At 39.9% G+C, this 16,056-nt stretch overlaps 1 protein-coding gene across 1 annotated transcript in view; it reads left to right on the top strand.

Moving 5' to 3' along the window:
- LOC149302263 (solute carrier family 12 member 9-like) overlaps positions 1-16,056 on the top strand; it is a 111,379-nt gene that overhangs the window by 70,643 nt on the left and 24,680 nt on the right. Inside the window, exon 9 of the mRNA XM_089482619.1 lies at positions 4,708-4,832. Coding sequence (XP_089338745.1) covers positions 4,708-4,832 — 125 coding nt within the window. The remainder of the gene's footprint in view (positions 1-4,707; positions 4,833-16,056) is intronic.

Genomic DNA, 16,056 nt, shown 5'->3' on the forward strand with positions numbered 1-16,056 from the left:
CGGGGGTAGAATATTTTGCCCCACACCCCTCACCATGTGTTAATAAACATATTGTTGTGTATCAGGACATACAGACACCACCTTCCTGGGGACAGAAATTGTCCTGTTTGTCCCTGAATCCCAGGGCACAATAGTTGACTTTTCTTTTGACAAATAGGCTTGTGAGCAGGGAGAGAGCTGGCTTTATTTTGATGGATTGTGTCTGCTCTCTGCACTTCTTTATTCAGTTAAACAATCATCAAGATCCAGTTTGAAGCTCCCAGACGGAGGACCACCGTTTGCGAGCAATGGGTTATTATAACCATGACCCTCTTAGATAAATCATGGGTGCCGAATTACGTTAAGTAAGTCCATCCTTCCAAACACAAAGCGACATGGCTATCTGTTCACATTAATTAGTTTATCAAGGCCGGGGGAGCAGTCTGGGATTCAATTTCAGATCCCAATAGAATGATGGTTGTTGTGGAGCCAGTGTTTAGGTAACTCTGATATAGGCATCGCTCAGCTTCTCTTCCAGCATGCCCAAGAGTTAACCCATTGATGCCAAGATAGAGAAACCCACATGTAGCCCAAAGTAGCACACTCTGGCTTTGGAGATATGGAGCACTAATATAAAAGGTTTATTAATTATTATTAGCCGTGTCACAGTTGGGTTCTCTGATGCTAATTGTTATCAAGTTGAATTACATTTATAAGATAGACCTTTTAATGCCCCAGTCTAGTAACATTTTATTTTACCTTTAAATCATATTCACATTTCCCAGGAATCAATCGCTTGTTTTTGTGACGCAGTCTCGATAGAAATGTGGAAAGCCGTAGTAGCACTGGATATATTCATTAGGGATAATTAAATCCAGACCTACAGCTGTTGACAAACTACCATTCTGGCAAATCTTTACCTTGTAAAAAGCTGCTTACAGGGTTCCAGTGTAATAATAAATGTAAGTCAATGTTTTACAACTCCTGAAGTGCTCCGGTTCCCTATAATGTTCTGAACATATAAGACATTCATGTTGAAGTAGTTGTAGAGCAGGATGGTTGGGGCTTAAGTGTTAAGTGCAGCAGTATGTATTCTTTCCCCCCCCCCGCTTCATCTCCTCCCTTATTTACATTCTGCCCTCAATTCTTTAATTTATAATTTCTCCTTTACCATTTCCCTTCCAGCCCTTCCCTTGCCCACATTCCTGGCAGCTCTTTTCTCTTCTTCTCATCTCTTACCATTTTTATGTTTTTTCCATCTTCAGCCTTTATACAATTTCTTTACCATAATCACCCTTCTTTATCCCTTGCAGATTATTTTACTGTCTCTACAACATACAGACCTGCTTATTACCCCTTCTCTTTAATTTTAGCCCAGTTACCCCCCCCCGGTCCTTAAATTCCAGCCTTTCCAGCTTGTCTACATTAACAAAAAAATCCATCCAATAGTATGTTAGACATGATAGGTTCCTAAGTACTTAACCCAGTCTATGTCAAATATCTATCCATTTGCTCAGGGGCGTAACTAGATGCCTCAGGGCCCGGGTGCGAGAATCTGTTAAGGGCCCCCCACCCCCTCACCCCCCCCAAAAAAACATGATTTTTACCCAACAATTTTTTTTCAACTAATTCAACAAATTCAATTTACATATTGAATCATAATCAAAGAAAAAGGGGCGCATGTACAAAGGGCATAATCCAGGGGTGTCTAAGTTTTTTCTGCAGTGGGCCACTTCATCAGAATTGTATACGTGCGCGGGCCGCACTCATTTTTCACTGTGACAAAAAATATGGCCTTTAATAAAATATGCAGATTAAAATAAAGTAAAATGACACAAAACCTTTACTCTTCCTCTCACTGATTTCTGGGCCTTGAAAGTTTTGCGACTACAAATTCAGGATTCCCTAGATTTATTCTAGGGATGAACTAAAATGAAAATTCTGGACCAAAACATTCAGGGTTCACTTAGCCAAAACTGAAAATGACCCCCACCTTTAAAAATAATAATAAAAACTCACATGTTTAATAAAAGTAGGTAACACGCAATTGGACAAAATTAGCAATATGACTTGGCATGATAGGAGTGTGATTGCTGTTAGCCTAGGCAACCAGTAAATGCTGGTACCTAGGCATGATGGGACTGTGCTCGCTGTGATTGCTGTTAGCAATCACACTCCTATCATGCCAAGTCAGCCAGTACATGCTGGTACAGGGTGGCTGTAAGTGATGTGCAGACCCCATACTGCTGGCAGCATCACTACACAAGGGGGCAGCTAGCTAGGTTTCAGCATGTACTGGCTGACTTGGCATGATAGGAGTGTGATTGCTAACAGTAGTCACAGTCCCATCATGCCTAGGTTCCAGCACTTACACATCCATCCAGTAAATGCTGGAACCTAGGCATGATGGGACTCTGATTGCTGTTAGCAATCACACTCCTATCATGCCAAGTCAGTCAATACACGCTGGTACAGGATGGCTGTAAGTGATGTGCAGACCCCATACTGCTGGCAGCATCAATACACAAGGGGGGCAGCTAGCCAGGTTTCAGCATGTACTGGCTGACTTGGCATGATAGGAGTGTGATTGCTGACAGCAATCACAGTCCCATCATGCCTAGGTTCCAGCACTTACACATCCATCCAGTAAATGCTGGAACCTAGGCATTATGGGACTGTGATTGCTGTTAGCAATCACACTCCTATCATGCCAAGTCAGCCAGTACATGCTGGTACAGGGTGGCTGTAAGTGCAGACCCCATACTGCTGGCATTATCACTACACAAGGGGGGCAGCTGGCCAGGTTTCAGCATGTACTGGCTGACTTGGCATGATAGGAGTGTGATTGCTAACAGCAATCACAGTCCCATCATGCCTAGGTTCCAGCACTTACACATCCATGCTAACACACACACACACACACACACACACATTTATTCATATAATCATTCATTCACAGATTCATTCCCTCAATCACACACACTCATTCAAACACCCTCCCCACCCCCTTACCTGTACTGCAGCTCCCTCGATGCCGCTCGCAGACTTCAGCAGGGGGCGCGGCCTCCCTCTGCCTTCTCTGCTAAAGCACAGAGGAAGTAGGAAGTCACGTGAACCCCGCTTCCTCTGTGCTGTCCAGAAGACCCTCCCACAAGTAAGTAGCAGGGCTTGAGGTGCGGCTCGTGTAAGATCGGTTGCCCTGGCTGCCGATCTTACGCGGGCCGCACCTCGAGGTCTCGCGGGCCTCATTTGGCCCGCGGGCCGCATGTTGGACGCCCCTGCCTTATTTAAAAAAAAAAAAAACGTAAAAAAGATTTCGGGCGGCCCCTTGGCTTGGGCCCCCCTGCTGCCGGGGCCCGGTCGCAGTCGCGACCCCTGCGACCCCGGTAGATCCGCCACTGCATTTGCTTTAAGTCAAGATTTGGGAATTATCTTTTCACAAAATTTGCATATATTAACATTAGTTCTTGGCCAATGTGACCCCCCATATCATATGTTACATGAACTATACATGTAAAACAATAAAATACAGCGTTCTATCCTTCCCCCATTTATATAAAATATCATTCATATTTATTACTAATTAATGTTAAATATACGTTAATGGGGATTAAATGTGACAAAACAAAATAATATTTAATATTGTTTTTTTGTATTATGTATTTTGATAGTATTTTTTCCCCCTCAGTTTTAGGTGTTGCTAGTTCACTTTAAGCACCATATCATGGTTTATAACCCACTTTGTCTAATGTTGGCCTTTATTTGTTCATTTAAACAGCTTATATGTTAATATGTTTACATGTTTCCAACAGACTTATCGAACTTATTCCAGCCACGGTTAGCTAGCTAGTTTTAGCCAACAAGAGTTTTTGTTTGTTTTTTAATTTGAAAGAACTCTCATATTCTACGTTATTTTCTCAGAGTAAAAAAAAACATCCTGAGAAGTTTGTAGACCAAGTCCATAGCATAAGATGTAATCACATAAGTTTACAAGTCATCAAAGGTCTCTTTTCAGACATAATCTTTAGACAGCTTATTTTGTTAATGTTGGTTCACTAAAAAGGTATCACAAAATGCCATTTGGGGACTTTTTTCATCTTTTTTGCCAAGTTAGAGATTTCTGTGATCAGAAAATTGTGGTATGTTTCTAACAGAAACTTAAGCAATACAAATTACAAATTTCATACCATGCTTCTGATAATTAAAGTTTGGGGTAATGTATCAAAGGATCATAAAATAATGTGGAATAATTATTTCTTAATCCTGAGAACAAGCAAATAGAGCCGATCAGTCTTAGGATCACATATCTTCCCAGCAGTACTGAAGGTGAATCATCGTCCAGATTAGCTTGTTCTTTCATACATGTCTATTATCCGCCTTGTATCAAGCTGCGAGTGATTATATAGCAGAGGGGCAATTAAATGTTACCTTTTAGAATGGTTATTGCAGACTTTGATTCCATATAACATATGAAACAGTGTTTTGATACATTGCTTTAAGACAGGTTTCAGCATTGACTCTGTTCTAATTTACAATTATACTATGCGGCATATCCTTTACATCCTTCTAAAGAACCTATCATATCCTAGTACAAGGTTAATGGAGGGGCAAGGATAATGTCCGCCATTTTTCTAATTTTATAATCAAAGTAATAAGAATATCACAGGCTGTACGATATTCAGATCTCAAATGATCTATATGAATCTACTTACTTTTTTTATCTTGCAGATGGTTCTGTTTGCAGGGAAACTAAACACCATTGCTGCCATTGTTACCATTTTCTTCTTGTTGGTCTACGCAGCAGTAGGACTGGCTTGTGTGGCACTAGAATGGGCCTCTGCACCGAATTTCAGGTAAATCACAAAAAGAACGCTGCTCTTTAGTCTTTTGTAGAATATGCTTTTGTGTGTTTTTAAGCATTGTGTGTCTCCTGTGCATTAATTAAATAATAGGACACAGTTTTTAATAGCCAACATCACACAGCTATACACATGATTTACAATCCGATGTCCTATTTGGCCATATTAACTATACAATATAATGACTTCCTTCAAATACTCTGGCTGCTTCAGGAGTTGGATGACAAAGCAAAGCATCACGTGAAAGCCCGCCAATGCTAACGGAATGCTAATTATTACACAAGAGTCATTTATTCACTGAAGCAATTTGCTGGCGGTTTGATTTCTATTTATCAACTTTACTGTGTGTCTAAAGAGCCACTCCCTGGTAGGTTTTTCCAAGGAGAATGGGCTCAGCTGGCTCTCCAACATTCATTGTGCAGTTTCTGAAGTGACCTTTTACGAAATAACCCAGCATTAATTATGCATACCCCACTACATTTCATTGAGGTGTGTGGCAAAAGGTGGGGAGGATCAAGGGCCATGTCCACACATTTGCCTTACAGGTAGAGCCACGTCATGGCGCTCAGTTACTGAGTATCCCAAGTGGCAGTGTCGGAGCTGCAATGGAGATCTATGCTGCAACAACACAGACCGCCATTGATTTTACAGCTCCCTGGTGCAGTCACAGGAGTTCAGCGGATCTCCCCAACCGGACTATGATCCCCACAGTCTGCCCGGGACAGTGATACAATGCCTGTAGGTTGAGATTGTCCTGTGAAAACCTAGACTGTTGGGAAGTATGAGTTTGCATAAGCACACATAACAGGAGAGGCTCACTGGGGTTGTCCCTTCCAAAGAACCTATAAACTTCACAATAATGAATAAACCTCTGAGGGGTCGGGAATACCGTGGCGTCCCATTCATATCATCTGTCATGATTGTGGCGTAAATAATAAAATAATACCGCCCCATTATATTAAATTTTGTTTATGGAGCACCAGCAGATTCTGTAGCATTGTTAAAAGTGAAGAGACTGCAACATTAACAATTTTAGCATTTAGAATCTGGCAGTAACATTAACACCCTTTAAGACATTCTGGTACAGAAGTAAAGGGGGGCCTGGCCTTACAAGCTTACAGTCTACCTCATTCAGTATATATATATATATATATCAGTACAGTGTAACAGTTTTAGACAGGTGTAAAAATGATGTAAAGTAAGAATACAAAGTCAGTAAACAGAAGAAAAATGCAAATCACACCAACATTTGCTGTGACCACCCATTGCCTTCAAAACAGCATCAATTCTTCTAGGTACACTTACACAGTTTTTTAAGGAACTCGGCAGGTAGGTTGTTCCAGACAGCTGGTTCTTCTGTGGATTTACATTCTTCGTGTAATCCCTGACAGACTCAACTAAATGCCTACAAAATCCCTGACTTTGTGCAAGTCTAACTAGATGAACTGATGCTGTTTTGAAGGCAATGGGTGGTCACTCCTGTTCACTCGCTTTGCCTTTTGTTAAATTATAAAAATAAACCATTTCTGAAAGCAGAGAGAATATCGTAATTTGATATAGGGGATTGAAGACATTCAAGTCGTGCATTTTAACCATGTCGTTTCCTATTGTAATTCCAAATTTTACCAGAGCTGCAATACTGATTGCATCAAAGAGCATTTATTTCATAGCACATCAAGGCCCCTCATGGCCAGCACAGTGTCCCCTTCCTTTCACCCCTGCTTAGGTTTGGCAGCGCCTCCCTTTCTGACTGTGCAATTTTCTGTCTTCTATTGCATTTGCCCTTCAAACAACATCCACAAATATACTCCTCCCCTGACAGCAAGTACTGAAATTGATACTTACGTGAAATTTATGAAACTTTTCCCAATGTGCCTCTGATTTCCATGGCAGTCTGCCAGAGATTCCTTTCTTTCCATTAATGTTAATTAACAAAAGAGGGGACGAGCATCTCGAAGGTGGCGCCTGTACAAGGAGTACTTTGCAAGGCTTTTTTCATCATTTAAAGCATGCATTAGATTTCCTTTGCTGCATTAATTTCCCAACACACAATAATGTTACTAGTTTTGTGATAACAAGCAGAAAATATTGTGCATTTTGGAGTAGGCAGCAAAGGGCTGATAACTGTGGCCAAAATAGTGGTCCAAGGAACTTGTTACAATAGTGCCTTGGCTTTACGTGGAAAAAGGACAAATAAAATTATTCCTGCAGATATCCCGTGCCCCTTTGGGTAAAAGTCATGCAATCTTAGGGATGTGATGGTTTAACTGGTATAAAGAGAGCATGGGGGCACTTTCCACACATACACATGGGGATCATAGTAGACCATCTCTCCCCCTGCGTTTGCAGAGCCAGTGCTGGAGCTGACTTGTGATAAGTATGTGATCTCTTGCATGGAAAGTAGCTAGGGGGTAGGGAACGGGGCAAATGCATATGGGTGTTCTGCAGAACCCCCCCAATGCATTTGCAAAACAGACAACTGAAAGTATAAGGAGACCATGCAGCCATCACATGTGCTAACAGATGTACTTACAGTAGTATTTAATAATATGTGTATTTGGTGCTACCCAGCTATAGACACTTGAACCGAGTATGATCATTTTATATTAATAAAATACTTTTTAAAGGCAGTAAAAAATGTTTGCTATTGTAGAATTGTCATATTTATTACTTAAATGTAGAATAAAGCAAAATATTTTGAAACTAATACAAAGAAATACTGCAGTCACTAAAATTTGGATTCATTAATATGAATAATTACTTTTACATATATACCACATTTACTAAGAATGATGTGCCTTAAACTGGGTTCCAACAAAATGGGATTTTCATATAAACTGAGCAATATTCCAGTGATAAATAGCAGAAGTAATGAATGCTTTTCTCTTGATGATAACCATTTCTAGATTAATATGCTAAACCATTTGTAAATCTTTACAGAGGGAGACAGCTGAAAATCTCCCCATAAATTATCTTATTACCAGTGATTTTTAATCCTTTCATTACCAGCCTCTGTGGGATTGAACGGGTTAATGAGATTGCATATCTGAAGGCGCAGGTTTCATGAAATTGAATTTAACAAATAACATAATGTATAGATTCCTATTGATCCTCACTGCAGCCCTAACCAGTCAGAACATCAATAGTATAACAATATTATGAATGAAAAGCCATCAGCGTTATGGTCTCCTGGGGCCTATAGCATCAATATGTTAGGGCGTTCGGTATTAATATGCATTGATTGGTAAACAGGTCTATTGGGAAATACAGTGGGGGGTGATTTTATTTATGTGTGTGTATGTGCATGTTTTACACAATCTAGGATATATATACTTTCTTGAATTTATTTATTTTCTTGAATATAAGACAAGGTTATTTCAGAACAATACAAGACAAGGTTATTTCAGAAAACTACCCCTCCCTCGTCTTATATCCAAGGTCATTTTATAATTCCACCTCAAATAGAGGTCTGACTATAACAATAAGATCTGGATGCAGGGGACCTTGATCCTCCTCTCTGCTGGGCCCGGAACTTTCGCCAGGGCTTCTATGACATGTTCTTCCGGTGCTCCGTCATAGAAGCCCTGGTGGAAGTCGCGGGCAGCAGCAGAGATTTCTACGCGCATTGCACAGACATCGACTGGCTGCCCTAACTAGACACCAGTAAGTCTGGGGGTGCAGAGTGGCAAGAATACATTTTTCTCAATTATAGTTTTTATTAAATATTAAAAAAAAAGTTTACATCTGAATTCATATTTGCTAGTAAAACTTTTTTGCTATAGGGTAGTCTTATATTGGGGCTTTCTTTTTTCCTAAAATAATATTCAAATTTTGGAGGGTCGTTTTATAATCCTTAGAAAACAATCCCCCAAAACACACTATAGAATATTCTTCCTCATCAAAATTCCAATCATGTGGCTGGGGAGAAGCCGTAATAAAGGATCAACTGAGGACCGTGAGGTGAACCACTGATGAAAGACCACTGCTGTCCAGTCTCCTTAATGATAAAGCCTTGCTGGTATTTTAAAACTGATGGGCAAGATTTTACTTTTTTAGGACTGCTTGACACATCTGCAACTATAGCAAACTGAGAAGGGATGATCAATTGTGTCTGACTGTTAAAAATATCAGTTATTGTTAGACATTAGCAATATTTAATTTTCTTATGAAACTTCACCATGGGAAATGGTGAATGGACATATATGAACTGGATGTGAAGCCACGTCATTGAGTGGTCAGTAGGGGTATATGTCAGCGTAACCACCTTATTGCCCTTTTTTTAAAAACTGAATCTCCCTAGAATACACACATTAATGAAAGCCCCAGGGGATTTTGTGTGCAAGCACTGGATGAATCATATATACCAGAACGGTCAATCCTCCTTTGTTTTGAACAGACTGGAAGTCCATGCCAGATGTTGGAAATGCAGTCCAACCGGTTCAGGTGATTTACATTGAAACTCTCTTAACCAACAGACTCAGGGAGACTTTGCCCTGTGCTCCCAGGGTATAGAGAGGCCCTGACAGAAGATCCCTGAGCTAACTGTGGCATCACTATGTGGACATGTGTGCGTTATCTGGAGGAGGGTTTCCAGAGACTGGCCTAGCTGGGTCTGTTTGGGAAAAGCTAGTATGAGGGAGACCAGCCAAGACAGGAGATAACAAGAGCATGAACAAGAACTTTTTGCATCTTGCGTTGTTTCTGAGCCTTACTGTCCCAGAAGATCATGCTTTACAATCCAAAAAGTGGCCCTTAGCAAAAAAAATTGTCACAATATACAGTGACTACGTCGCTTTGCATGTCTGCTTCATTGCAGGAGTGTAAAATGTTTCCTTTTAAAGGGAACACAGCTTACTGTTGGAAGCCAGGTTATGGGGCTGATAATACATTTTATGAGACGACTTGTAATGTATAAAGCAGTGGTTTTGTGGTCAATGGCTTGTGACCATCTGTTTCAGTATGCATTGAAATCTGTTACAATGGATGAATTGTGCTGCTAGTAAAATCTCTTACATATGATTACTAATGGTACATGTGATCTTACTATTGCTTTATCCATTTTTTTAAATCGCCAGCAGGCAGAAACATTGAGGTACATCACAGAAAGTACATGCTATATGTTAAAGAGACGCACATACTAACTAAATTATCACTCAACAATTTCAATACTACTTCAGTAAGTCTTACAAATCTCCCTTAAAACTGTGTATAAGGTGGCAGTGGCACTGATGCCACATTTACCGTATAAAAGGTATGTTTTGCTTGTTTTCTAAAGATAGATACACAGATGTAATGAATCATATCTAAGAGATATCTTCCCCAGAGATATCTATTCCCTCTCTATGTTGAGCCAGACCACAGTGGGGAGAATAAGCGACAGGTGGGGAAAAGGAGATAATTGTTCATGGAATGGGCAGAGTTTAAACCAGCCTGTATATTGTGGATCAGAAAGAGTGCTGTGGAGGCCTGACAATCAGCTGCCTAAATCACTGTGTGAAGCAAGTTAGAAATATAGAATTTAATGGCAGGTAAGAACCATTTGGCCTATTTAGTCTGCCTAATGTAAAGTGTACTTCAATATCAAATTCTTTACAAAAAAGAATATAAATGACTTACCGTAACAAGAACCTACAGCTCCAGATCTATCACCAAACGCTTCCTCTGTGGTCTGTTGTGTCACTCCACTGATTGGCTGCTTCAAGCAGCCAATTGGTAGCAGGATGAAAATTAACAAAGTGGACAAGTTGAAAATGATAATGAGATATAGTAAAAAAAGTATTGTAACAAAAACATATACATGTATACAGGAAAGTTTTAATGAATTGGTGGCAGATCCTCTTTAACCCATTCACTGAAGTGTGCACTTTTAAAAGTGTTGCTATGGCATCCCAAATGATGACCCATATGATAAAACTGTTCATCCTGACACATCAGTCACATGCTCTGTATTCAGACTGTTTGGATGTACATATACCATTTGGTTCTTTTGCCACAACTTTCCTAATTATAAGCAAAAACTAACTAATTAACTAACAACTTTAGAAATATTGTTAACAATATTTGCAATATTTTGGGAACATATTCTAAATATGATTGCCAGAGTAATTTTCTTTTTAGAATACGTGTCGCTGGTTATTGGTGGTGACATTGCACCAGAGCCTGCCAGTCAGTTTATCGAATGCCTATTTGAAAATACTCTTGTAACCAGACGTCCACCTTTAAACAGGAACGATCATAAAATATGCATTACACACGACAGCAATGATATTAATGTAGTTTTGTCGTAGCCTCAGATACGAGTGTTTAAGAGTAATAGCATCCCTTTTTTAATTACCGCTATGCACAATCACATCTATAACTTAACTCTTTATATTTTAAGGGGGTTCTTTTATTTCAGTAATTAATCAATGTTAGTGGTAATCACCTTATATTTAATTCCAAGGATTAAAATATTATTTATATATTATAATAGTGTTGTTAGAATGTCCTTCATGTTAGCGTATACAATTAGAAATATATATTTTTTATTCATTGTAAAAAGAGCAGTCTAAGAATCATGCTGGAGATTGTTAACCGATAATGTATCGATTCGTCTTAGTCTGTCAATTCTAGTTTTGTCATACCCCTTGAATTTATGTATTGAATGAAGCACTGTGTAAATTATTGGTGCTATACAGTATAAATAAAAGGTAATAATCGACTGGGGAGGAGGAGGCCATATATTTTCCAGCTCTGTTCTAGGTAATGTTGCATTATTATTATTATTTATTGTTTTATATAGCGCCATCAAATTCTGTAGCTCTGTACAATGGGTAGACAAGACATAACATTCTAGTTTGAGTTCCATTAAGTTTTTTTTTTAATCGGCAACTTGCAACATTAAAAAAGGAGACAAAGCAAGGAGTGGCGGACATTGGCTGGCAAAACATGTTCCCAGCTCCCCTGTTGAGAAGAAAAGCAACTGGCTGAGCCTCATTCTCCTCCACTGCTGTGGTCCTTGACGTGTGAAATAAAAGGGATTTTAATTACCTTTCTGCAAAAACAACAATTAGAGAAAATAACAGCTTTTACTCCCTCCACAAACAGACTGCCCGCCTCTCTCTGCCTACCTGCCAGCCCAGCTCATCGCTAATGTCCCTGCTGCCTTTCAGGAGCTAATCAGAGCCTCGTCACGATGCTAACAGTCAGGCATATGCGTTACCAAGCATGATACGGACTTATTTTAACTCTTCACCTCTAGGCAAATATGTTGTGCGGTTTACACAGAGCCTGGATTAACTTGTCTGGACATTTCATTCTACGCTCTAATTTCCCCTCCCTAATGCACACAGATTACATATAGTTGTACATACCATGCTATCAATAGATATAACTATCTGACACTTACCTAGAGCACCACATTTTGAAGGAAACAAGAGAAGGGTAAGAAGAACTGGCTGAGTTTGGGCTATGGTTTCCTAACTTGTCTTCTTACTGTTTGAAAAAATATGGCTTGAAGGGTGTTTTTTAATGGCAGTATATAGTTACCTAAATACTTTCACTATAATGCACCAGAAAGGAATTTTAAGTGGCTATTGAAAAAAAAGACCATGGTTGTTTTATCTCAGATTAGATTTTCATAAAGTAACATGGAATGTTAAAATCGATAAAAGACAAATACTAAATCCGCGTAGATGTGTGGAAAAGCATGATATATAGTGCATATTTGGAAATATCATCCCTCTTTTTTTCATTCTTGTTCCCATATGTTTTTTTTTTACTTTTTTATATATAATGTGACTGCAAGCTCTTTGGACACATCCTCTTCTTTATTGAGCCTTCTTGAATGGGCCATTTCTTGACAGATTGTCTGCATTGTGAAGCACCCATTGATGCTAGCCAAAATAGACAGAGAAGTTGATGAAAAGAGCATACAGGTGGAATTATTTCCTGTTTTTGTCTGGTTTCCACCCTGATGTGCTTGTTATATATTTGTTTGTTAGATAATCGAACTGTGCAGTGGAACAGAAGAAAGAAGGTCCTAGCATTCCTTTCAAATAATTACTTCTCCCCCTTTGTAAAATATCTACGGATATGTTGCTCCCTTTTCTTCTCATACCCATAATACTTGGCCTGGTGGTTTCCCTGGGGGCTTTTGTCCTACCTGAAAAGGACAGGACTCAGTTTTAAGATTAAATATATAATTTTACTTGTGATTATTCTGTAAGGTTTGTTTTGTGTAGAGGTTGCAGAGGCTTCTTCACGGGAGCATCATAATATCACCATGAGTGCAGATATCATGTACTATTTAAACTATATGTATTGCCATTTATATAGCACTCCCCATAGGCAGCAAGAAGAAACATTCAGATGGTCCGTGTTCCGCCATTTAGAACGCCATTCCACCCCTGTCCTCTCTCCCCCCCTTTCTCTGTAATGGAGGGCACGAACAAGCAACAGAAGAGAATCCTGGCTTCTAAGTGATGTGTACTTTTCCCCAGCTGGATCTATTAATGATAGAGGGGGCTGCTGATTGTAATGGTAATTACCAGCTCTGGGCCCTGCCTGCTGCATGTTATGATTAGGAAATATTAGTGAGGAAGGTACGTATTTAGAAAGACGGGGTGTTTTCACCTGCAGGGAGATGAGAGCGGAGCGCATTCGTATTTTATCGTATATAGTGATGATATATTGCAGTCACGGGAAAACAAGACTGTAAAGCATATTATTAACCCTACAGCTGCAAGATGTTCTGTCAGGAAACTGAAAAGACAATTAAACAAGAAATGAATGTCATTACATATGGAGAAGTATGTATTACCACACGTATGCGCATAAAAGCCAATATCAATGAGTGAAAATGGTACGTAAAAAGACCTGTGCCATCATATAATGAGACACTATGGCACGCTATCCGTAACGAAATCATGACAAATGGAGATTAAGCATACTCTAATGTTTGGTCTAGAACTAGTATGTGCCTGAGACATAGAATTGATACACCTAGAGAGGCAACCTCAAGCATTATTGTAGCTATGCCGACTGTTCAGTTTTGGGTTATCCATTAGGTACACTAGTCACCAGGCCCAGATTGGTCATCTGGCACACTGCCCCGGTAGGTCGTTGCCTAACATCGCTCCATACAGTGCTTCAGTTTAGGCTGTTCTTAAACATAATTCATATGCAGCACAGAGGCTGATTTGATTTTTGATAATTATTACATAGAAAAGACCTTTCTTTAGTTTGAACCACATGCTTGTATTTTTGATTATTATTACCGGTACATGACAAAGCCTGTACATGTACGGGCTCAAAATGCATTGTTTTCAATGGGTTTAGGGACCGCCCATTGTCCTTAAGGGGTTAAGAGAGTTTATACACAGTAAAACATTATGTTTGATTTGTAAAACAATTCATATTGTAGTTTTAAGTCCAAAAAGGACTTTAAACACATGGGGGGGGGGAAATAATCCTGAATTATAAACTAGTTAGAGTGATTTAGGTAATTTTGTTGAAACATCACAATCAGAATACATCAGAATAATGTACGTTAATATGGGATTTGAGAACATGGAGTCTTCTTATTATGCTTATATTATTTTATTATTGAAAGTGTCAATCACAATTTGCAAAGAGTTATAAATATTAGCAGTAGTCTATCTAAATATTGTGCCTGGCTGATATGGGTGGACCAGTCCCATCTCTGGCCACTGCATGTTATGAGGGACCAGTGGCATCTCAAAGTACTGGGCCACCGAGTATAAATAAAGGTTTGGCTATAACTGGAGGAGTGATGCATGTAATTCAGTTAAAGAATATTTTCAGTGTGTCACACAGAATGCGTATGGTGGCGATCTCTAGCAAGTTATATGGATAAGATATTTACAAAGTGTAGCACTTTCTCCAATGTCACCAATTAGAAATTGACAAATATAGAACTCAACAGCCATTGAGTATACCGTCTCCTATATACCGTATTTGCTCGATTATAGGATGACCCTGATTATAAGACGACCCCCCAAATCTGAATATTAATTTAGGAAAAAAAGAAAAAGCCTGAATATAAGACGACCCTATAGGAAAAAAGTTTTACCAGTAAATGTTAATTCATGTAAACTATTTTTTTTAATAAAAGCTATGATTGAGAAAAATATTTTGGTTTTATTTCCTTCTATTTTCCAACCTGCCCCCCAGTTATGCACATCTGCCCCAGAAATGCCTTATACCCCCTATATGCCACTGTGCCCCATGATATGCCTTTTGACCCCCTATGTGCCACTCTGCCTCCAGAAATGCCTTATACCCCTATATGCCACTCTGGCATTTAGAGGGTAAAAATGCATATTATGGGGAAGAGTGGCATCTAGGGAGGTTTAAGGCATTCAGGAGGCAGAGTGGCGTATAGAAGGTTAAAAAGGCATTTCTGGAGGCAGAGTGGCATTAAGGGGGTTAAAAGGCATTTCACAGAGCACTCTGCCTCCAGAAATGCCTTATGCCCCCCCATTTAACACTCCCCCGCCCCCCCCCCCAAACTTACTGGTGCTTCTAACTTCCCTGTCATGTAGCCGGGGCAGCATGTAGATCCCACGCACTTTCGCTGCAGCCGGAAGGAGGCGTGGCTAGCAGCAGGGGTTGTCTGCGTCCATCGCGCAGACCTTCCCCGACTGTCAGAGATCAGAGGAACTCTGATCTCTGACAGTCGGGGAAGGTCTGCGCGATGGACGCAGACAACCCCTGCTGCTAGCCACGCCTCCTTCCGGCTGCAGCGGAAGTTGTCTACGCAAATCGCGTAGACATTTACACGCTGCCCCAGCTACACACTCAGAAGTACCGGTAAGTGGGGCGGGGGGGGGAGACAGGAGGATCCAGGTCCCCTGCAGCTGCGGGGGATCTGGATCTTAGTCGTCTCATAGTCAGACCTATTTGAGGTCTGATTATAAGACGACCCTGATTATAAGACGGGTATTTTTCAGAGCATTTGCTCTGAAAAAAACCTCGTCTTATAATCGAGCAAATACGGTATATCACATATTAAATAGAAAGAAATCCCAGCGCTAAAAGCTATTGTAGATAGATGTAATGCTTTAGGTGTTGGCTCGGCTCTGGTTTAAACCTTAACCTAAGCTGTTGGACCTTAGTCCTTCTTACTATGTAGTGAATGTCATAGTTCCTAGGTTTCCTTAGCTTGTTCTCTTAGACTCTCCTACTTATTCTAATTTCTAACACTTAATGCTCAATA

The sequence above is a fragment of the Sceloporus occidentalis genome, unplaced genomic scaffold, assembly GCF_023333645.1.
Source record: "Sceloporus occidentalis isolate IW3139 unplaced genomic scaffold, rSceOcc1.0.p SCAF_19, whole genome shotgun sequence".
Taxonomy (NCBI): Eukaryota; Metazoa; Chordata; class Lepidosauria; order Squamata; family Phrynosomatidae; genus Sceloporus; species Sceloporus occidentalis.